The sequence below is a fragment of the Pipistrellus hanaki genome (genome assembly GCF_964339955.1).
Source record: "Pipistrellus hanaki genome assembly, chromosome: 9".
In the NCBI taxonomy this organism is placed as follows: domain Eukaryota; kingdom Metazoa; phylum Chordata; class Mammalia; order Chiroptera; family Vespertilionidae; genus Pipistrellus; species Pipistrellus hanaki.
Window position 1 is genome coordinate 49,415,773 of NC_140511.1, and position 23,845 is coordinate 49,439,617.

The 23,845-nt window shown below is 47.2% G+C and overlaps 1 protein-coding gene across 2 annotated transcripts in view; it reads right to left on the bottom strand.

The window, feature by feature from the left end:
- GALNT18 (polypeptide N-acetylgalactosaminyltransferase 18) overlaps positions 1-23,845 on the bottom strand; it is a 277,936-nt gene that overhangs the window by 23,926 nt on the left and 230,165 nt on the right. Inside the window, exons 7-9 of one of the 2 annotated variants that reach the window (XM_084893524.1) lie at positions 19,774-19,959; positions 12,912-13,049; positions 8,320-8,415 (exon numbers count right to left, since the gene is read on the bottom strand). In XM_084893524.1, the coding sequence (XP_084749650.1) occupies positions 8,320-8,415; positions 12,912-13,049; positions 19,774-19,959 (420 nt within the window). The remainder of the gene's footprint in view (positions 1-8,319; positions 8,416-12,911; positions 13,050-19,773; positions 19,960-23,845) is intronic. The other variant, XM_084893525.1, reaches the window with a different exon arrangement.

Below are 23,845 nucleotides of genomic sequence, written 5' to 3' on the forward strand. Positions count from 1 at the left end.
CTCCTGTCTCCAGCTCTTTCTGGCCCCTCTACACCCCCTCCCTTCAGCCTGCACAGCCTCTGCAGAAGTCCATTCCCCTCGGTGGGTTCCTAAAGCTTCTCTCCTCAGACATAACACATCCCTCAGGTTCTACTTGCAAGGCAGCCTGGGAACCAGTTCCTCCCGAACCTCTCTCCACCCAGGCCTCAGAGGCAGAAGGTCCTACTGGGCTTGGACCACATTCTCTCCTGTCCTTGCCCGTTCGTTTTCACCCCCAGACTATCGCTTCATTCTCTCCAGACCTCCTTCTCTACTGACTTCTTTCTCTCAGCTTTAAAACATGTGGAGTGGGAGGGGGATGGAGAGGAGTCTACACTCACTGACCCCACTTCCTCATTCACATCTCTGGATGGAAGTGCTCTTGCTAATCTATCTTCCCAGACATTCAACAACCACCCCACATATCATGGGCGAACCTTGCCACCCTAGGGTCCCCGGAGGGATGGAAAAGGGGAAGACGGGCTCAGTCCATCTTGTGACCACTTAAAAGGCTTTACTTTGCCATGAATTTACTCATTCCTTTATCCAACAGGCATTTATTAAGCATCTATAATGCCGCAGGCAAATATGATTCAATGACTTCTGAACAGCCCAGAATATTCCGAGGAGCCAAAGATATTGCAAAGACGTAAATGTGTTCTGTAGCCTAATTCTACAAGAATTAAGACCACCATGTCTTTTTTCCTGCAGAAAGAAATCTTATAAAATTTTCTTTTTAAGTGTGTCCTTCACCGAGCCAACCTCCCCTCCCACACGTGTTGCCGCATTTAATGGTGTATTTCTGAGCAAGAAAAAAAAAAAATAAAGCTGTTGCGGTGATTGATTTAGAGGGCCCAGCACCACTAAAATTTCTAGTCTTACACAGTGTTAACCTCAAGGACTCCGCTAAGGTGCTATGCTGGCAGGACTGACACGCAGCGAGAAACAGATTTCAGCAGCTGGGGCAGAGGCAGTGCCGTGACAATGGAGTTAGGTGGGAAAATCAAATCTAAGAATCCATTTATGCCCATCATATATTCTGAACACATCTACTTAGGAACTTCCTTGAAATAAACAAGCACATCCTTAAACGGCCCTGATAGAAACACCATTCAGACGTTCCCCCTCCAAGCCACCAGCCACTCCCAAATCCCAGATCCTGTTTCTTAGGTGCCTTGGTTGTCACATTCTCAGCGAGGGGTGGGACCACCTCCTCCAGGGCACCTTTGGAAATGCGTGGGAATGTCTGGGTCCCTCATGGACACTACGGCTGGTCAGGGTCCTGGGATGCTAAACACCTTGCAGCGAGTAGGACAGTCCCTCACAACGAAGAACTGCCCCACCCTAAATGTCAGGGACTCCCTAGTGAGAAACAGCAGCCAGGAGAGCGAATAGCACAGCCCACTTCTTGAGGGGCTGTGCTCTGTGCTGCGGAGCCCCCCCTCGTAGACTTTAAGGAAACCTTCCCACTTCCTGCTCCAAGTAGATAAAAGAGGAGGTACTTTGGTGGGGACGGGCACTGTACCTGCACTGTTCAAGAGAGGACTCTCTCCTAAGACGCAATGGTTACAATGAATACTCTATCACCGGCTCACTGCTCTTACCCTGGGCTTTCCTGGAGGCAGTTCTTCCAGACCATCTTGAGTGGAGAGTGAGTTACAGAAAGCTCTGTAGGTGTCAGTCAATGTGGCCCTGCCTCTAGGAGAACGCTTGGAGGCTGGGGAATTCTCCTACCTGGGAGTTGGGTAAATAAAAAGGCAGGCCAGCCTGTGTGGCAGCAATCCTTGGTGTCAGGAGAGGCCCTGATGGAAGGAGGTGCCCCCATTCCTGCCTAACTGCCCATAGCACCTGGCCCCGGGATCTGCTTCCATCCCAGTGCGGGAGGGCACATGGCTCAGGCTCCCATCCCAGGGGCTCCATGAAAGAAGATACTGGGTCTAAAGGAGGAGATACAGACCCCAAAGGCAAGAGGCACGTGCAGACCACCCTCGTGAATCACGAGAGAGCTGACCCGCCTGTGCTGAGTCCTGGCCCAGGGTGGATGGGAAGGGCAGTGTCGATAGGGTAGTATTTTTCAAATCTCCTTCAGCCCAGTCTCAGGAACCTGCCATAAGATCTTTCAGGGAAAAGACTGCAAATTAGACTGAGCTTTCTTAGGTCCTAAGCAGAAGAGCATGCCTGGTGGTTGGCTACATCAGCTACACCCTCCCCCGATCTCTCATGGCAGGCTTTGTCCATTCAGCAAGTGTTCTCTGACCCCTCCTAGGGACCCAGCCCTCATCATTCTTCACTGCCGCGGCGTATTGTCCCGTCTCCGTCCAGAGAACGTCCTGGGAGCAGAGGCCCCGGATTTAATGAAACCAGGGAGGCAGCCAGAGCCATGGCTTTGAGCATGATCTCTGTAGTCAGGCAACCAGGTCCTCCCACTTGATAAGTTTGTGGCCCTGAGCAAGTTACCTAAGTGCCCCGAGGCCCAATTTTCTCCCCTGTCCACGTGGGTAAGAGCAGTACCTACTTCCCAGGGCTGCTGAGAGTATTCACCAAAGCATTTAGAAAGATGCTTAGGAACAGGAAGAAAACAAGTGTAAGCGGTTGTCAGTATTATTATCTTCAGGCAGACTAGCAAGCTCTCACAAAGGGCTGAGAGGCTGCCCTCATTAGAACAAGAAACTAATATCGCTGAGCCCAATGCTGTGCCAGGCTTGGTGCTGGGCACGCGTGGGTGTGTCATTTTACTTAAGTCTCAGCACCCATGCCATCTTCCTGACTACGAAGCTGAGACCCAGAGAAGTGGAGTAAGTAGTCAGAGAGAACAGAGCTAAGTCAAGATCTGAATTCAGCTCCCCTGCCAGAAGCAAAGCTCTCCAAAGAATGGTGAGTGGAGGGCTCAGCCTCCCTCTGGGTAATGAGCCAGGGCCATCTTCCCCAGTGTTGGCCCACTGTGATGCTTCTAACAGCTGCCTCTTCCCAGCCTGTGGGAGCTTAATAAAAGTCAGGCAAATCTCACCACTTGCCACTCTAATTGCAGAGTTTGGATGTGACGTGAAGAACATATCATGTGGAATGAATAACAAATCAGGCAGCTCCTTTTTTTAGCCCTGATGCTCGGGGAGCAGCCCAGAATTCACCATCACTTGGTGAAAGAGGTTACCCCTGCAGCGCCAACATCTGTGTGCCCAACACATCCTTCTTCTCCCTCCCTGGACCTGCACTCCACGCTGAGTGATGCACTGGGGCCACCGGCCCTGCTCTGTGTGCAGCTACCAAAAGGGACATGGAAATGGGGTGCTTTTCCAAAAGCAGGTGAGAAATTACCCGGGTGCGCACCCCATCCACAGGCACTAGAGAGATTAAAGCACTTGTCCCAATCACAAGGGGGTGTGGGCAGAACTGGGCGGGGTTCAGAACTTGCCTGACCCCAAGCTGGTGAGTGCCCTGTCACTGTCCTGGGTCCTCTAGAGCAAGAACTGCCCCTCAAACATCCAGCCTGCACTGTGAAAGTGGAAATATGACCTGGAGGAGCTGAGTGACCGCTGCCCAGGGGGAGGGCAAAGAGCAGGGATAGGGCTGGGCAACCACTGCACCACCCGAGGCACCCCTTGCTCTGCATCTTGAGGGGATGATGGCCCCTGGGAATGATGGGAGCCTATAACGTAGAGGCCAGTAAACAAAAAGATCCAAGTAACTCTATCTAGATTAGTCCCCAAATAGTACAGGCCTGGGGGGGTGGGGGAGGGGGGTCCAGCCAAATTTCGTCAGCAGGCACCAGGGCAATACAGCTCCATACAAGAAGTTGTGGAGGACACAGTTTCATCCCATCAGAGCCAAGAAGTAAACTCGGGAAGGTTTTATAAAACCTCACAGCCACTCAGTGCCTGGCACTCTAGTTTATTTATAAACAAAAATCACAGAGAAGTGGGGAAAGCTCCCAAAGGCCGCAAGGAAGGGGCTGGCGATTTAAATTCTTGGCCCACCAAGTAAAACCTTTTCAATTGTCTCTGAGTTGTGACTTGAAACATCTGGAGGTTCAAATAGAACCCATGAGAGGCCTCTGATGTCCCATGCATGGCCGCCGGATAATTGCCAAATAGGGGAGGGGTGATGGTGGCATTATGACCCCATGTGGGGATGGCAGTTTATAGAGAAGTAGCATTCAGACAAAGAAATAAGCAAGTTTGTTCATTTCTCTCTCTCTCTCTCTCTCGCCAAGTAAGAACTTTAACAAAAGAAAAAGAAAAAAAAATTCACAAAGCAAAGGTACCAAAGTCCACCTACAATTCCACACTTTTCTTACTTTTATTAAGCACCCTTCCTGATCTAACGTGGGTAAAAACAGAATACTTCTTTCAACTCAGCTCTCATCTTTATCCCTTGAGTCAAAAAGCACTGCCTGAAGCAGATACGTGGCAGCATCCCTACTCCAGAAACTTTACAAGGAATTCAAGTCCCTTTCATCTTCCTTCTTCTACAGCCAAGAATTCACCTTCCCCTAGGAAAAGCACTGTCTTTTTCTCCCAAGTCGTTTATGGTCCAGAAGATTTAGGCAGAAAGAACGAGAGGAGTCCCCAGACATGGTATTGTCCCACAGTCTCTTTGATGGGCTGAGAAGGTGGTTTGGGGCAGTAGGTTGCAAGTGGTTGCACTGCATAAACTTTAATGATCTAAGGATCTGCCTCCCTCTCCAGACCACGGGACTGGGAAAAGCTGCCTTTGTCACAATTCTTGGCATAAAATAATACTCAGTGCATGTTTCTTGAATGAGCAAATGAATGAGTGAACGAGTGAATAGAGAATCTGTAGGGAGACCCCATTATTATATTTTTCCCAGCAGAAATTTTCCAACTGACACATTAATTAGGACTAATATTCTCAGTTATTTTGGGGACTGCTTGAAATTTGCTGCTAATTTAAATAAAATGGCTACATTTACTCATTATTAAATAGCATGCTTTCCATCAGCTTCCCCTCACCAATTTGGTTAGTTACACCTTTCTCCTACCCAGGGCCTTCCCTGAGATCTGGGTATATCACAACTATATCAGAGTGAACTTTTTAAACAAAATTTAAGCAGAATTTCTCAAAGGGTTTAGACACACATGAGAACTCTGCCCCACTTTCTAGCCCTAGGTCCCTGGTGTCTTTGGGCCTGTAGTGGGCCATGTGACAAGTTGCTCTAAAAAAAAAAAAATTCCTATCACTAGACCAATTTATTCTTCAGGGGAAATGAAACTTTCTAAAATATGAGGACTTCCTGAAAGACAAGTTCTCATATAGTCAATGAATAAAACTGAAGGTAAAACTGGAAGTCAAAATATAGGCATCCTTCCTGGTCCTGTTTTTGCCAGGAACTGTGTGGTGTGACCTAAGGCAGGTCAGTTCAAATCCCAGATGCCATTATCTTGTTTTCTTACTTGTCAGAGGTGGAGTTGATTTAGAAAATAATTAAAGTCATGTGTAGAGACCAGGCTTCTTAGGCATGCAGGAACCCATAACTTCCCACATTCTCTGCTGTTAAGCATGGCCACGTGACGAGCTCTGGCCACAGAAATGAGAGAGGAGGTCATAGGAAGCGCTTCTCAGCTAGGGCATGAAAGCCAGATTTCCAGTCACATTCTTCTCCTCTGGGGGTGCTGTGCATTGAATAGTGTACCTCCAAATTTCCTAGGTGGAAGTCCTAACCCGCTACCTCCAAATGTGATCTTATTTGGAAATAGGGTTGTTGCAGATGTCATTAGTTAAGACGAGGTCATACTGGTGTAGGGTAAGCCCCTAATCAATGTGACCGGCATCCTTATGAAAGGGGGGGATTTGGGCACAGACATGCACACAAGGAGAACAGCACCATGTGAAGCTGGAGTGATGCTGCCACAAGCCAGGGAACTCCCAGAGAGTGGAACAGAAACTTCCCTAGTGCCTTTAGAGGGACATGGCCCTAATGACACCTTGATCATAAACTTCTGGCCCCCTGGCACCGTGAGACAATACAATTCTGTTGTTCAAGCCACCCAGTCTGTGGTCCTTTGCTACAAATGTTCTAGGAAATCTGGCAAGAACACACAGCCCATCTCCAGGATGACCCAGGCCTCTTTGGCTTTCCCAGCTCACTAGGCAGGCCAGACTCAACAAATTCCTGTCGCAGCAGAGTCCCTGTACCTCCCTAGGAAGTGATCTGAGGCTGGTTTTAAGCCTCCTTACCTCTGGGTACTGACAGCTCTGCCCCTTGGCTGTGGGCCAGGTGGGAGAGGGCAATAGGACCCAGTGTTCCCTGTGAGGCCCAGTTACATGAGGCTGTTGTGGCTTTGAGGAAGGAGGATGGGGACCAAGCATTTGAGACTTGCTATAGCTCACATCAGGATGCTGATTTACAAAGCATTCAGGGAAGGCAGCTCCCCAAATTCCTCTCAACCACAGGACAAACTCACAGATTCCCAGACCAAGGGAAGTTCAGAAGAAAAGAATTCAAGGTCAACAGATTGTCAGAGATGGTGGAGCTGGGCCTGGAGGTGGCCAGTCCAGTTTCCTTGTTTGCCAACAAGAAGACAGGCCCAGATACAAGGATCGAGCAATGCTGGAAATTAAAATTGTTGTTACTTTTGGGTGGAGGTACTGACCAAGAGGACGGAGGAGGAAGCCCAGTGGGAAGATGGTGACGGCACAGTGTCTACAAATGTAGAGATTCATTGAGCTATACACTCTGGACTGGAGAGTAACATTATATTTCAATAAGAGAGTAAAACAAAATGAAGGCCCAGAGACAGGTGAGGTGATAATCAGGAATGGTGCCTGCTCACAACTGAACAGCTCCATGGTCCCATCTTACAGACTTGAACAAGTCCAACAGCCTTCCTTCATCCAGTCTCACTGTCTCATTAGTTCAAACTGGCTTATATAACCTCACCTCTATCTCTGGCTTCTGCTGCTGCAATGGCTGATTAAGTCCATGAGTCCCACCCATGATCTCTTAACCAAATGGTTGCAGATATTGATAGGCTGAGAATTTTCCAAATCTTCAAGTTAAGGTTAAATGATGTCATAAAGGTAGAGCCCTGATCTGATAGGATTAGTGTCCTTTTAAGAAGGGACACAAGAGAGCTCACTCATTCTCTCTTTGCCATGTGAGGACATACTGAGAAGGTGACCATCTGCAGGCCAGAAAGAGAGTTTCTGTACACTCTGTTACATGTTGATAGATATAAGATTTACATAAAATAGTCACCCATTATAAATGTCACACCATTGTAATAATGAGACTGACGCGCTGCCTACTGTGCTAAGGAGGCGGTTCACACCATTGTAATAATGAAGAATGAGCTGCCATATTGCGTGGTGTGGGCACAGTGTGACATGCTGACCTGGGATTGACCAGTGATGTCACAGCAGCTGAGCAACAGAACAGACGAGGTGGTGTAGATAACCATGGACAATTGTGGGGAAGTCCCACTACATTACATTGAGTGGCACATAATAATATCCTTTGGTTCTGTATTTTAATACTAACTCTTTAAATATAACTCTTTTAAATACTAACTTGTAATTACACAAACATACATATCTTCTATACTAAAATGTCTTTTTAAAAATCATTGTGCACTTCTGGAGATAAGATAGGTAAACTTTGAAAGTGTTGTCAAGTGGGAGTTCTCCTTCAATGATTGCTCATTACACTTCGTTGAATAAACCATTTTTCTTGCCTGTGTCCTCAACATCCTCTCTGAGTAGCTGAAGCTATGATGGGAAATTTTTCAGGGATAACTTATTTTCCTGGTAGCTGCTCTTCCCTGTCCACCAGAAGAATGTCCTAAGTGCTAGAAAGGGTCTCATGGCTATACATTTTGGCCCCAGCTGTGACCTACTAAAGGACAGAGCCTGGAGACTATGCAATGGACCTCTGAAGGGACTCTCAGGTGCCAGGAGTTAGGGGGAGTCCTGGGTTTCCTCCTGCTAGAGCGAGGCATGGCTGCCAGAAGGAGGACTGTGATTTACCCATCTCTCCCAGGGGAGGCAGGTGCATAACGAAAGACCATGGCATCTCAGCATTTGCTCCCTGCCTCCTTCCAGGCAAGGCAGGCCTGACTCTCCCTTTTTGCTCATCGGGACACCTCCTAACAAAAAGCCCCAAGGCCCCAGGGCCCAGGATACCCAAGACAGAATTTAACTGTGAGGACACAGGCAAGAGAAATGGTTTATTCAACAAAGTGTAATGAGCAATCATTGAAGGAGAACTCCATTGAAGGAGAACTTTCCCCCCCAGATACACGTGCACACCCTGGTTGCAGTGCGGGGAGCTCTCAAAGTACTCACCTGGGGTGTCATTCCGTGGCAGATATACACAATGGGAACATTCTCTGTGTCTGGACCCTGATCAAGACACAAATCGGTCTTCAGAGAGTTCTGCAGCTGAACACCAGGGCAGGGGCGGCCACACCAAAGAGAAAGGAACAGAGAAACAAATACATTAAATCAGGAGAAACAAGCTTCCTACTGACACAGGCTCAATTTCCATAATTAGCCCAAAGACTCTTGAATACTATGGAAACCAACAAGCTCTTTTGCTTTGCACAAAGGTGCTAAGGTTAAGACCAGCCCCTTTGAAGGGAATCATTTACATGTTAAAGAGCAAGCTGGGTCTGGAGAGCTGAATAGGTCTAGGTAATAATAAAAGATCCATCTGCAAGCACACACACAAGAGGGGCATCATGGCCTTCAGAGGTCTCTGGATAGGCCTCTGTTTTTACTCTTCAGGGTTGGGGGAAGTGGGCAACATTCTAGCTGTTTTGGGGACCTGGCACCAGGCCCTCACTGCCCAGCATATCCAGCAGTGATTTGACCAATCCCCAGTGGAGGCCCAGTTGATGAGAGTTCTCCACGGTGGGGGATTTGCCAGGTGAATAAGAGAGAAGGCCAGGTGGGAGCAGGAGAAGAGAGGTCATTCTTACCCTACCTACAAGCACAAGACAATCAACAGGATAAATGTGCTGGCCACTAGGATTATAAAGCCACTTAGACTGGGAGTGGGGGATCTGTTGGGCCATGTGCAAGCAGAGAAACCCAGCTGTGATCAAGAAGGAGATGAAGCATGAGGCAGACAGAATTAGAGACAAGAGATCATCCAGCTACTGTTGTGGTTTCATGGTTTCCCAGCTCGAGTGCCCACATCCAGCTGTTCTTCAGCTCCTGTGTCTAGCACCTTTACCCACCTTAACTTGAGTTAGTTTAAATAGCTTTTCTCAGCAATCAAAGCACTCTGTTTAGAACAGAAGGCTGGAAACAGACATCCAGGGGTAGACCAGGGCAATGGACCACAGGTGGGTCATCTATTGGGGAAGACCAGCGGCAGGCAGTGGCTGACCTTTGGTAGTCCTTAGGGGTTGTGCAGGCGTTCAATGATCCTGAGTAAAGGATGTGAAATAGAACAGAACCAGAGGTGCATGTGTGGTCTATGCATATACCCTGTTCTTGACAGGGACAAGAAACAGAGTCAAATTATATTTTATTTTGAGCTTCCTTTCTTTACTGGGTGACAGCAGCTCAAGCTCAAACTTGTGGTTTGGAGGTTCTGAAAAAATATGGACACATGCCAGCTCCCTAGGCAGGGCCCCAGAAGTGTCTATGCAGCAGATCCTCATGATAAACCAACTACTTGGCTGGCCTGTGTGGGAGGAGCATAGAAAACACTCTGGACTTCTCCCGCAGCCCAGGGACTGGTGGGTGTCACATGTGAAGCCCAGCACTGAAACCATTAGTGAGACCTACTAACTGCGCCTACAAAGAGAAAGGACCAGAGACCTCTGGTGTTAGACTTGTTCTCCCTGAGATCTTAAAATCAGCCTCTGAGTGAGGGGGTGGGTGATGCCCTTGATAAAGTCCATGTTGGCTGTGCCATCACTCTCCCATTAGCAGGTGGCCTGTTGACACAGTTGGAGAGACAGACTGGGATGGAATCCTGGCTCCAGCTGTGTGGTCTTGGTTAATGCAGTGTAACTCCTGGGAAACCAATTTATATGACTGCATCTATGGGCTCTACATGCATTATCCCACCTAATCCTCAAAACAAGCAAGTGTGGTACAGTAAGAAGCTCTGCCTCACCTCTCTGTCTGCAATCTACTCCCACGGATGCCCTGCTTTGGTCTTCTCTTTGCCCGACTAAATCCTCTTCTTCCTTTGGTTCTCAGCTTCTCTGTCACTCTGGAAGCCTTTCCTAACCCAGTCTGTGTGTGAGGCTGTGGCTCCATGTTTCACGAGCTCCTCCACCTGTCTTATTGGAGCACTTAGCACACTGTATTCTTATTGCTTCTTCTCTTGCCTGTCTCCTCTACTAATGTCATCAGAGTAGGTCTCAGTCTTCCTCACTGGCCAGCTGGTACATAGTAGATAGTAAATACATGTGCAATGAATGAATGATTGAAATGTACAAGTAAATGGCATTTCTAAATGAATGGCGTCATAGTTGGACAAGTGGCAGAGCTGGAGTCTGTCTGTCTCTGAAGTCCAAGGTTTTTCCATCAGGTAAATGGTGACAGCCCCGAGACTGTGAAAGATGCCCCCTGAAATGATCTGACTAAGGTTTTGCAAATTGTGGAGTGATTAAGTAGCAAAGCCAGATTCAGAAGCTGGGCATATCTGTTTCCAGGTGCTGCTCCATCTCCACTTTCAGCAGCAGAGCTGGAATAAATCCAAAGCCACTCTGTCTCCCAGACGTGGAGCTCAACGATCCAGGGGAAACCCAGGCCCATACAACGGGTCCACAGGCCCTTCAGTCTGCAGGAGTCATTAATGGGACCTATTAGTGGATTAATGGCCTGATTTATATAGACTTGATAGTGGCCAACTGACAGTCCCAGGGGCTTATTTGACCTGAGCAAGGTAGTTTGGGCATGGGCTAGAAGGGAAAAAGGAATGAGAAATGCTACGTCTGAAAAGAATCTGGCCTCTCCATTTCAGAATAAAAAGAAAATTACCAGGAAGAGCATTTAAGCCCCAGCAAATTCTCTTGTTCTTGCGGCTGCATCCCGTCTCTCCAATCTTCACCCTATTGCCCCCACTGAGGGCTCATTATGCTCCTTGACAAGCAAGCGTGTCTCTGCTCATGTCAGAGCCCAGCCTGTGGAGGAGGCAGGAATGGAGGGAGGCTGGCAGGGTCCTAAAAAGTGTCTGGCGGACGAGCATACAGGGGTCAGAGGCCTTTGTCAACTCTAAGAACTGGGTGGGTGTAGCACTGAGAGGGTTTCATGGTCAACCTGCTGTATGTGTTTGTAAGAGGGGACACTTTTGCTTGGAAGACAAGAATGCTCTTGGCCAAGACCCAGAACTGCAATGGCTGCATGCACACACCTCCACTGTTACTGCTTTCCCTGCATCTTTGGCTGAGTTTGGCTATACTGTTTGGCCTGGCTCACAGAGGTTTTGGGCCAATTGTTTCTCTGAAGTCCTATTTGCCTAAATGTCCTTTTTGGATGGGATCCAACAATAGGCAAGCAGCACATGTAACGTGGTGTGGGCAGTGTGAGAGCACCAGTAGCAACTGTGTCCTCAGAATTGTTCTGGGGAGGGAGGCAGGGCTAATGGGCACCTCATAGTTTAATGTGTTTCCATGGTGATGACAGGATCTGGAGTCTCAGGTAACTGCTGGGCAGCACCTGCTGAGTATCCTGATGTTGGAATTAGAACAGCCTGAGAGTAGAGAGGCAAGAGGCCCCTGGGTGGTTCTCTGAAGACATGCCAACCATGCCCACGGCAACTCTTGTGGGAGAATCTGCCCCCTCCTATGGGCTGGTCTCCAGGACAACGGAGATCCTGCAGGAGGTAGGAAGAGGAGCTCTGTTTCCATAAGAATCCAAGGATGTTAGATTGGGAGGCCCACAGAGCACACTGAGGCCATTCTCCCACAAGGATTCTTCCCCTCCAGGCATATGCTGTACCCATCATGTTTCTACTAAGGCAGAACTCAGTTCTGACAACAGGTCACCATCAAAGGGAGAGGGCCTTAGTTTACCTTCAACTTTCCGTCCTGGGATATCAGAGAGGTCTGAGGGGACACTCTTCAAAGAGAGGAATTGCAGTGATATCAGCAGCTGATGTTTCAGACTCAGTATTATTATTGATTACCTGTGTCAATTTGGGCAAGTCACTTTGCATCTCTGTTTCCTCATCTGTAATACGGGGTGAGGTAAGTAGCACTTAACTATCAGTAAAAAAACTATGTGTTTGTTCAGTCAGCAAAAATCAGGTGAGATAGCCCAAATTCAATTAGGGATCATTTAAAATACCATAAGGATTTTATGGTCTTGGGATATTGGAAGAATAGTATTTTATCCTTAGATAAAAAAAATATATTTATATATCTTAGACTTTCTTTTATCCCTTTACTGTATGAAAAAATTGAAGCCCATAGACATTAAGACACTTGCCTAGGGAGTGTGCTGGTTAAGACTGGAATCAGGTCTGCCTGTGCTCTGACCCTCCATCCTGCTGCATCCAACAGGGGGACCAATCAATGAGCAGTACAAAAAAAAAAAACCCCTCAAAATACAGCAAACTCAAGGTTATATTTCCCATAACTCCCTTCAGGAGGCTTTGTGTGTGAGCAGAGTCATGGAGGCTGGTTGATAGGACCTTAGGCATCCACTCCTGGGGAGCAATGGGTGTTTGTCATGTGGCCTTGGGATCTTAACCTAACTGCAGGTTTTTGTTTTATCAAGCGGAATATGCAGGTTTGTGCCAGAGCTGAATTGTGTAGGCCTAGCAGAAGCGACTAAGTGCCTCTTCTAAGGGACTGGGAAGGTTTGGGCTATGAAAGCAAAGGCTGCCTTGCACACAACTCTAGAAACCAGCATCTCTCTAGTCTTGTTCTCTGTCTGTGACTGAATGGAACCCCAAGGGGCTGGCTCCTTACCACCCCGTAGGCGATGATGTCTGAGTACATCCTCATCTCTGGGTACACGCTGACCAGGTACCACCGGAAGGTCTTGCACTGCAGCTGCTTCCTCAAAGCCTTCCTTGCAGTAATGTCCCCGATGTCGATTCCTGAGTCCTACATGGGGTGCAAACGCAGAGATGCAGCCACCACCAGGGCACGCTTCTCCCCAGGCCTCCCCAACCAGAATTCCTGGAGACTTTTTAATAAAAGGATCGCAACTCGAATTTCCCTCCAGGAACTTAACCCATAGCCATCCCCACTTGGACTATGAAACAAGGTCTCAACGTTGATGGGGATTGTCATCAAAGGCCTTTGGAAATAAAGATGGCAAATCCTTACATTTTAAACTAAAACAACAACAACAAAAACCTGTAGTTATATTTAAATCTATGAAGTAGCACTATCTAATCCTCATTTTACAGACAAGGAGTTAAGACTAAGAGAGGTTCAGTGACCTCTTTAGTGACTTGCCAAAGTCCCACCATTAGTAAATGGAGCTGTGAGTCGTGTACTCTTAACCTTTCCCTGTGAATCTGCAAGGAGTTGCCCTTCTGCTTCCTGAGGCCAAGTCCCAGGGAGAGAAGCAGACTCTCTCCTTAAGCTGCGGGTCTGAGCATAGACAGTACCTGTCCCCCACACTTCCCAGGTAGGTCAGAAAGGTGGCCCCCGAGCCACCACAGTGCAGCAACAAGGAGTGGTATTGGAGGCATGAATGTGTCCTTGAGGGAGGGGGAGAGAGAAGCCCCCACATTTCTTGTGGCCCCAGCACAGAGTGGAGAGAGATCACAGAGAGTCCCTGAGCCCCACACCAGCTGTTGACCAGGGCACAGAGTCAGCTGAGACAGAGCCGATGCCATAGTAGAGAATGGAGACTCAGTGACATCTCAGAGATGGCACCATGGAGCCAGGAACCTTGGCATCTCATTACACAGCAGCCCAGAGCGGGGATTGAGGAGGATGGGGACCACAGCTCTCCCACCGGCACTGCGGCCCACATGGTTGCTGTGTGAATGCCCGGTCTAGATCAGCGCAGGGGATCAGCAACTGCGGTTGGAACAACAGTGAAACTGACAGTGTTTAAGTCCGACATGTCTGAGAAAAATCACTGATGGCTGCTGATGTGTCTGAACATGATCCTAACAAGCTTTTGACATCAGACAATGGGGGGTCCAGTGAAAAGAAAAGTAAATATAAAAGAATTACATTTATTTTTTGTCCAACAGAATGCAGGTAACATAAAAATGTGAACCTGCTACAGCCTGAGGGTTTGAGATCCAGAGTCCTAGGGAGGAATTTCAGCGAGGATCTGCCTTTTGAATACTTCTCGGTTGACTCCTCTGTAATTTGTCTAGTCTCTGCTCCTGATGGCCTCTCTGCTGGACCCTGGCTCCCTGTGGTCAGGAGACATGTTTGGCTTATCTCTGTGCCTCCTGCCTAGATGTCACTTGAACTACACTAATGAGCTGAGTGGAGACAGTGTTTATGAAGTGAACACAGCAACTGACAATAAATGTGACCCCACACAAGGCGCCTGTAAAGTACTAACCCTTTAAACTTGTCTGCATTTTATCTTTATATCACAAAGCTATTTACCTGGACCCAGATCTCCCTGCTACATGCTATAATTGCCTTCAAATGATGGAAAATTAACACTATGCCTCAGCTTTTAGCAGGAGCCACTAGAAGAATTTGTCTCAGGAAGGTCTCTGTGGTTTTCTAAAATTCTAGTTCCCATCAGAAAAGTTTCTTACTAGACTCAGGACCTGGGGACAGTTCATCTCCCTTCTTCTGATGGAATCAAAAGTGTGAGAGATATAACCGGTCAGGGGCCATCAGACTTCTAAGAGACTCAAGAATCAGAGCTTTCCACAGCTTATGTTTCTGGATGTCATGACCCTTTTATCTTCCTGTTTATTAACCGACTTAAGCCTTTCCCTTTTAATGGTTCAGCACTTCTGCACCGTGTGTTTACTGTAAATTGTGTGAATCTCTTTCAGAGCAGGGGGCAGAAATTGAGAAATAAGCAAACTTTCTCAGAGAAGTTCACCTTGACCCTTGTTATTAGAAAACAATGAATGTACCTTTCTTCCCTCGCTGAATACTTTCATGGTGGAATGGATTGAAGAGTGTCTCCCTACCCCAAATTTTTGTCTATCTGAACCTCCGAAAGTGATCTTTTTTGAAATTAGGGTCTTTGTAGATGTAATTAATTAGAGACCTTGAAGTGAAATCATTCTGGATTTAGGGTGAGCCTAAATTTAAAAAAAAATATATTTTTATTGATTTCTGAGAGGAAGGGAAAGGGAGAATTAGAAACAGTGATGATGAGAGAGAATCAGTTTGGCTGCCTCCTGCACGCCCCCTACTGGGGTTCGAGCTCGCAACCCGGGCATGTGCCCTTGACTGGAATAGAACCTGGGACCCTTCAGTCTGCAGGCTGATGCTCAATCCACTGAGCCAAACTGGCCAGGGCTGAGCCTAAATCTTTATAAGAGAAAGGAGAGGAAGGTTTGGACACAGAGACAGAGGTGGAGATAAGCCAAGGAGCACCATGGAAAGAAGGATCCTCCTCTTGAGCCTATGGATGGAGCATGGCCCTACTTGCACTTAGATTTTGGGCTTCCAACCTCCAGACTGTGAGAGGATAAATTCCCATTGTTCTAAGCCTCTCTGTTGGGAGTAATTTGTTTTGGAAGCCTTAGGAAGCTAATACACTTAGCCACACACAAAGCTGTCCGGTATTCCTGCCCGTGTGTACAGCCACACACAATTCCTTGTAGCCAAACCTAAGGAAGAGCCATTGCCCAAGCACCATGGTGAGTCACCCCTGGCACTCAGCAGGGGTCAGTCTAGAGTTCATGAACCCCAAGTAAGAAAATGTTGCACACTGACTTTCTGTTTATTGATAAGAAAACTGATTTTCAATTCAAGTAGAAGGAAGCAAGAGCTGGAGGCTCCTCTAGCCTTCTAAATGCTTGAGACTGGACGTGGTGAGGGAGCAGGTGAGAGTCTTTTCTGTTCAATGCACAGCCTGGGAGGACTCTGCGTAGAAGGCAGCAGGAGAGGTTGAGTGCCCAGCAGGGGCATTTTAAAGCTGGGGTGCAAATGCAGAAGGCATAAGCAATCACAGCAACAAGAGGTAACACTCCTTCCACTTGCCAGGTGCTGATCAGTGTCTTTACATACATTAACTTATTTAATTCTCAAGACAGACACTAGGCATGGTTGAAGCGTTCCAGCTCCACACTAGCAGCTGGGATGCCACAGAGGAAAGGTTAAGTAAATAGAAAACAGATGTGCTTTTGACTGAGCTAAAGATACAGTATTGGGACGTTACCACATTAAGGGCAGGTGAGCAACCAGGGAGGCCATACTTTCTCTTCTTTGTTTTTTATTCAACTCATCTTTTCTGAGTGCTTAGTACCCTGTTTCCCCGAAAATAAGGCAGTGTCTTATATTAATTTTTTCTCCCAAAGTTGCGCTAGCTCTTATTTTCAGGGGATGTCTTATCTTTCCATACCCTAGGTCTTATTTTCGGAGAATGTCTTATTTTCGGGGAAACACGGTAGGTGTTAGATGCTGCCCTAACCACTGTGTATTCAAATAGGAAGAAGTCACAGTCTGCCAGAAAGGAGAGTCTGGAAGATCCAGACATATAAACAAATTCTCTACACACAGTGTGAGCATGGAGGGAAGAGTGATAAAGTTCAACAGAGGAAGGGCCCTTACTCCATCTCATGGTGTGGGGCAGCCAGGAGGGTGGGAAAAGGAAGTAAACATTCAAGAAGGCTTCCTGAAGTAGGTGATGCTAAAGATGAGTTTGGAACCTGACTGCCCCAAAACAGCACTTGGAGAGCTTTTTATAGATTTTGGCACCTACACATTTAATCATCAGAATCTCTGAGGATGGGACCCAGAATCGGTGTGTTTTTTTTTTCTCTAAAGCTCTCCAAGTGATTCTCCAGGTTGGTTTGCAGATCTGCTTTTAGGGCCAAGGAAGGAAGGGATTGAGCCTAGGACCAGCAGAATCATCTGTTAATAAACATTAGCAAGGTTTCACTGAGCTCTGACCATGTGATCTGCCTTGTGCTAGTCATGGTGACACAAATATGAATAACACAATCTGTCCTCAGGGAGCTCATGGTCTAGGACAGTGGTTCTCAGCCTAGGTGGACATTAGAATCCCTGAGGGTTTTTTTTTTTTTTTAAGGAATCTCTGGTCCCCTTCCACACCAACTGAGTAATAATCTCTGGGGCTGAAGCCCAAGTGATTTTCAAGTCCAGCCAGATTTGAGAGCCACTCGTTTATGAGAGAAAGACCTTCAGATAATAGAACAATCTTTTATAGAGTGATGATGCAAGGAAAGAGACATCCTTGCAAAAAGGAGCCTTCTTCCCAACTGGCACTGAGTCTAAAGGAGAGAGGGGAGTCAGTAAGGGTGGAAGCTGGGGAAGAGGTTTTGAGTATGGAATTCCAAGCAGAGAGGACAAAACTGAAAAACATACAGAAATGAGAAACAGCAGGGAGCTACGGACAGTTCTTACAGTCCAGGCAATCTGCAGACTTCAAAACAGGGTAGGTGGGCAAAGAAGAAATCTTGAATTTGTGTCAAACACTGGAGGATCATTTAACAATTTTAAGAAGGGCATAACATTGTCACTGAGAGGTTTTTAAGATATAACTTGGGGTAGTATGAAGAGTAGATATGAGGGGAGGAGGCGGTAAGACTTAAACTAGGAAATCTAGATGGAAACTTTTGCAGAGGAAGAGTCAGGCCTGAACTCAGACATGAGAAGAGGCAGGAGTGGAGAGGAAGGCTTGGTGATGGACTGGGAATGGGGCTTGAGAAAGAGGAGGATTCAAATAAGATGCTCAGTTTCAAGCTCCTATGTCTGGGCAGACAGTGGTATCACGAACTGAGGTAAAGAATAAGAACTAGAGCGGATTTGGGGGTGGAGAGCTGTTCTCAGTTTTGGTCAGGTTCAGCCTGAAGCACCATGGGAACATCCAGGAGAAGCTGTCAGGTGTATATCTGAAACTAACAGCAGAAGTCAGGGCTTGGGATATCAATCAGGAAGTTGTCAACAGATAGGTGGGTGCAGGACCGAAGAATAGATAGGACTACCCAGAGACATGGTGCACATGAGAGCAGGGGGCCAAGGATGGATCCCTGGAGACACTAACACATCCAGTGGAAGTAAGAGGAGCCTAAAAGGAATTAGGAGCAAGTGGAGAGAGATGAAGACCTTCTGAGGTGTGGGATCACCTTAAGGGAGCACAGAGTTACAAGGGAATGTGGGACCCTGCAGGTTAAAAACTAAAATGTCCATGATGACTGTCCAAAGCAGCTTTGATGGAGTACTAGGATATGACTTGAGATGTGAATAGGAAGTGAACAGGTATTGACTCTGCAGAAGTTTGAAAAGAGATATAAGAGGAAGTTTGGAGATAAAAGGGAACAAGGGGGTCCAGAGACAGACGTGTAAGAAACAATTGACCCCCCTTCTTCTCTGCCTAAGGCTCTATGCTGGACACTCCCATGTCTCATCTGCCTTTCTGGGATTCACCACCTCTGCCTACCAACCACCTTTGCTTAGTTTGAGTACAACCCTGAAGAGTCACAGACAGATACTGAATTTCGTCATTTTCCAATTATTTTTAACTCAGTTCCCATTGGAGTTGCTATGGTTTCAATATCTGGCAGGTGCAATTGGGGGAGATTTGTAGCTTTGGGGTACAGAGAGAAAGGGGGCAAGAGTATGAACAGGACTCCAGTCCTTTAACAGAGCCCTTAGCAACGCCTCACTGGAGAGCTCCTTGGAGTTTTTAAGTGTTCTTAACATCTTTCTATTAGAGGACACCCACATGGGACTCAGCATGCTTCTCAGAATACTGTGATCCAACGCCCACAGCCCCAGATGGGTCCAGAAGGTACCACCGTTTCCTTAGAAACACGCCTACTGTCAGAGATGCAATCCTGGGGTTGATCCATAGGGTTGAACACACTCTGACTGGTACTCATTGGTTTCTCATTCTTACTCCCAAATTCTGAAATCTTACTGGTGGTGGGAGTATGTAACCCAATTCAAGTCCCTCCCCCATTGTGGTGCCAGTGGTGGGGTGAGAGGCTGCCTAAAAGCTTGTACCTATAACCCAACCTACTTTCTCAATCACTCAGCCACTAGCTTATGAGAGAAATCAGGAAACAGAGCCTTGAAACTTGAAGCAAAAATCAATCATTTCCCAGTTAGGAAGGGAGAGCTGTGGTATTATAAAGACTCCCAAGGGAAGCCATGGCCTTGAGAGGAAAGGAGGAGGTCATGTAATCAACAGCTCAGTCACACATAGAATGCAACATAAGCAATAATCTCCAGGCAGACAGGTTGCTAAGCGGGTTGGGATACTGTGGCTGGCATCTGTTGGGTTCTTCCAACTCAGCAGTTCAAGGTCATTTACATATGACACATGACAAGGCTGTATAAATTGACTAGGGAATCATTTCTTTTTTTTTTTCTTGTACTTCTTAAGTGTAGGTGACTAGAGGGATGGAGGTTAGTGGCAGGTCAAATTCTCTCATTTGAAATAAGGACACTAAGGTCTGGAGAGAAGTCCTCCATCAAGCATGCTAACCAGGGATGGGGATGGGGATAAGTCATGGCATAGCACCTCATTGCCAGTCCCCTTTCTTCAACACGTAGTATATTTTGGGGCTAAGAGTCCACTCTAGTACAGTAAACAAGACTCTGACCTATGGGAAGAGGATTAGTCCCATGTTTGTTTTTTGTTTGTTTTTTCCCACCAAACCCCAAGAAACACATCCCCATGGGAGCTCCCTACCTCTTGGGGTATGTTCCATGCCATGTACACATGGCTTTTAAATTCATCCATCCAGACTTCAGCCACCCTGAGGGCGTTCCTGCGAACGTGGGCAGTGAGGTCCTCGGTGTAGGGCTTGTGGGCTCGCTCAATGTGGGCAATCCGAGAGCAGGGCAGGACCTCCACGCTCCCACCACACTGCCACACCTGCAGAAGACACAGAGCCACTCATCAGTGCCATGACATAAATCTGTGCCGCTAAACCAGGCCCCAGGTAACTACTCAATGTGAGCACAGACAGAGCCAGCTCTCTTCACCTTGTCTCACCAGACCACTGTCTGCAAAAGGAGCGAGCTGTGCCTTATTTCTACTCCTACCCAAGGAGGTTAATGAGTCATTAATTTGTGTCTTGTTTTTCTTGCTGTGCAAATAATTAATACACTTTCTCCATCCCATTCACTCCTCCAAAGAAAAGACATGACATTTTGTGATCAAAGATCTGAGTTCTCCTTGCCCCAAAGGAGAAGCTAACAAAACCCTGATAATGATCTCTGAAGCAGTGCTGCCATGGAGGGACCAGCAGGGACTGCCAGCAGAGATGTCATCTTTCAGGGGCCACATGGACCTGGACAAGGATTAGTGGTTACCATAGGGACAGAGCAGACACCCTTCTCCTACTCTATCTTTCTTGGGTCCTGAATTCTGATAGAACCCAAGAGAGAGGGAGCTGAAGAAAGGGTCCATGTTAAACTTTTCAGTGACCTTGGTGAGTAGGAGATTGAACTGGATGCAATTTAATTTTGAAAAAAACTTTTAAAATGACCTTGCTTTCTGAGCACTAAGGGACAGTGTTTTGGAGCTGTTGCCATAATCATTCCAGCCACTCTGAACTTTCAATGGTCCAGAATGTGCCTTTGTGCCTTGAGGCTTCTGTCCATTCTGTTTGTAATTTTAGAATGTTCTCCCCATTCCTCTAGCTGAAAACTATCATCTCGCAAGACCTTGGTCACATTGCCCCTCTGTTGTGGGGGGTCTTTGCTCAATTCTTGAGGCAGAGCCAATTGCTTCCTCCTCTGGCCCTCAAAGCTCTTGATATCACAACTTACCTGCTGATAGGCCAGCCTCCCTCCCTCTCTATGAATTCCTAGAGGGAAGAACCCATATTTCATTCATTTCTCATTTCTAGCATCTAAGATGAGGTCTGGTACATAGAGGTACTTTGTAAGTACTTGTTGAATGAATAAAATATTTATGCTTAATCAGTCAATCAATCAATGTGAGGCAAATCTGAAGTGCCTGGTCAGAGCTGATAAATGAGGGAAAGTAACCAAAGTCTCCTGGTGGACAGTAGTGGACACTTGTCAGGGATTGTCAACTAGGTGATGTGGTGGATGATGTTTACACTTACAGCTTGTGCCCAACAAAAACCATATGTCTTCATCTAAGATAAGGTCAGCTTTCAATTTAGCTCAATTTCCCTATGCTAGTTAGAAAGAGAATTCCCCCTCTCCCATCAATCTATCTCACACCAGTTGGTCCTCCACAGGCTGTTAGAGTTGGAAGGCAATTTATTGATTTACCACTTTCTAAGCTTGTCCTGCACTTCGTATATTATTTAGGACCAAATGAAGAGTAAATAAACATCCCCACTGAGCATCCACTATGTTCCAGGCCCGGACTCTGCTTGTGGGGAGGCAGTGTAGCATTGGTGGTTATGAGTGCATGATTTGGGATCAAATCCTGGCTGTTTCTTACTACCTACATGACCTTAACTAAGTTATTGATCTCATTGTGGTTCAGTTTCCTCATTTTAGGGATCATAAAAGTACCTCTCTCATGAAACTATTGAGAAGATTAAAGTTATTGTCTGCAAATTGTTTAGGAAAATGTCTGGCACATAATGCTCAATCAATCTCAGTTATTACCATACAAATTATACAACAGACTCTTTAGAATGCCCTGTGAGGTAGTTATTATTGCCTCTAATTCCAAGTGAAGAGACAGACTAATGAGTGTCCCTTACCCAAGACCACACAACTGGTACTGAAGACAGAAGGATCTGACACCCACCAAAGCCAGAGGAGGACCCATGCTCCCTCAGGGTGACGCTGCTTTAAAAGTAGTTCCCACACCCAGAGCGGTCCTGTGCATCTTCATTTTTCTGTGACCTATCCATCCTGGGAATTGTGCTCCTGTTCAATTCATGTGGCTTAGATTTTCCATGAAGCCTGTTTATACTGTGAATATGTTATTGACAACCCAGAGTCAGGGTAATTATTATTTTTGGAACTGTAGGCTATTACTTGACATATTTCAGCAACATAGTACAACATAATTCATAACAAAGCTCTTCTATTATGAGGCCTGTTTCTCAAAGAGTCAATTCCCCATTCGCCTAAGAGTGGGTGGTTCTGCTGGTTGTAATCAGAAGGATGGTGGCAGCACCTCCCATCAGGCCCTTAGCCACACAGTAAAGGGAGCGTGTGAACTCACTGTGGAGATCTTGATCCTCCCCAACTCTACCCCGCTGCCACGGTCCTCTTGCAGACTAGGCTTGTCTCCTCTGGGCTCTGCAACGGCCTCCAAACAACTGATTCCCTCCTGCCTTCCTCCTCCAGTCTCTTCTCCACGCAGCAGCCAGAGGAATCTTTGGAAGGTGTAAGCTGGACCAGAGGCCTCCTGCACCACACCCTCCCCAGCCCAGCCCCTGTCCACTCCTCCAGCCTCCTGCCTGCTTCCCCCGACACTCTATGCTACAGACATGCGGAGATGCCTTTACCTCCTCTGGAGTGCCAGGGTTTTCTCTCCCCTCTGGACTTCTACACATGCAATGACCTGCCCCACCCCTACTTCACTTCCCCCAACTCATCCTCAGGGTGTCAGTTCAACATCACATCCCTGCACCCCTTCAGCTAGGTTAGCGTGTTGCTCTGTGGTCCCTGCCCTACCTTACCACTCGGGCACTCTTGCACTTGCTCTTTGATTACCTCCTTCCTTTCAAAACGTTCTTAAGTTCTTCACAGATCCTACGTGGACATGTGCTAAGTGGTGCTCAGGATGGATGATGGGTTTCCAGCAGGGGGTGGAAAGTGATGCCTGCTGGGAGTAGCACACAGTGACCTAAAGCACAGTGTTGGAGACAGAGCGGGAACTGAGCTCCAGGGTTCTGCCTCTGCCACCTGCTGGCTGTGTCGCCTCTGGCAGGTGCCTCCTCTCAGGGGAAGAGGAAGATGAGGTGAGGCTGTCTGTTAACCTTGCACCTGCCTCAGTGTGAGCACTGCATGGGGTGAGGCAAGGAGGTAAGGACAGGACATCTGGGTCGATTCTAATCCTGCCGTGTGCTGGCTGAGTGGCACCTTTAGGCTACCTAACCTCTTGTCGTGAAACACATATGACAGTGGTCCCCACACTGGGCGGTGGGCTTGGGAAGCTCCTGTCAGCATGCTGGGAACTCTGTGAGCCCTGGTCTGCACCCATTATTATTGCTTTAAAACAACCATTATAACTGCTATTTGGCTCCTCCTGAACCTCGTCCAGCACGGCCAGGAGTGAACCCCGCTAGACTATAAGCTCCAGGAAGACAAGGGTCACATTGTATACACCAGGCACCTAATATATGTGCAATATCTGTTATTTGAATGAGTGATTCCAGCAATCTGAGAGCCCTGACCTTTAACTATACAGATAGGTGGTTTTAAGTCACTCAACGAGATCCCCTAATAAAGGCGATAAACATAACAGGCAATAAACATTTACTGAACACAATGACTTCCTTCAAACCCAAGCGGTTTTTCAGCAGAGTCCTGACATTTAAGCGCGCACTGCTGCAACCGAAAAGACTTACTCTGGCTGCAGAGCTTAAATTAACGTCGTAAAACCTGGGAAGTCATCAAATGAGCACGGGTGATCGCAGGCGGCTCCTTCTTGTGGAACCTGAACTCTCTGCAGAAGGCCCCCAACCTCGCCAATGCCTGCTTTCTTTTGCCCTCAGAGTAGCTTCTGGGCCCCAGTTGTGACCAAGAAACTGAAGCAAGTCCCACTCACCACCCGCCCTTCCCAGAGCCCCCTGGTTGTGAGATTGTTTCTGCAAAGT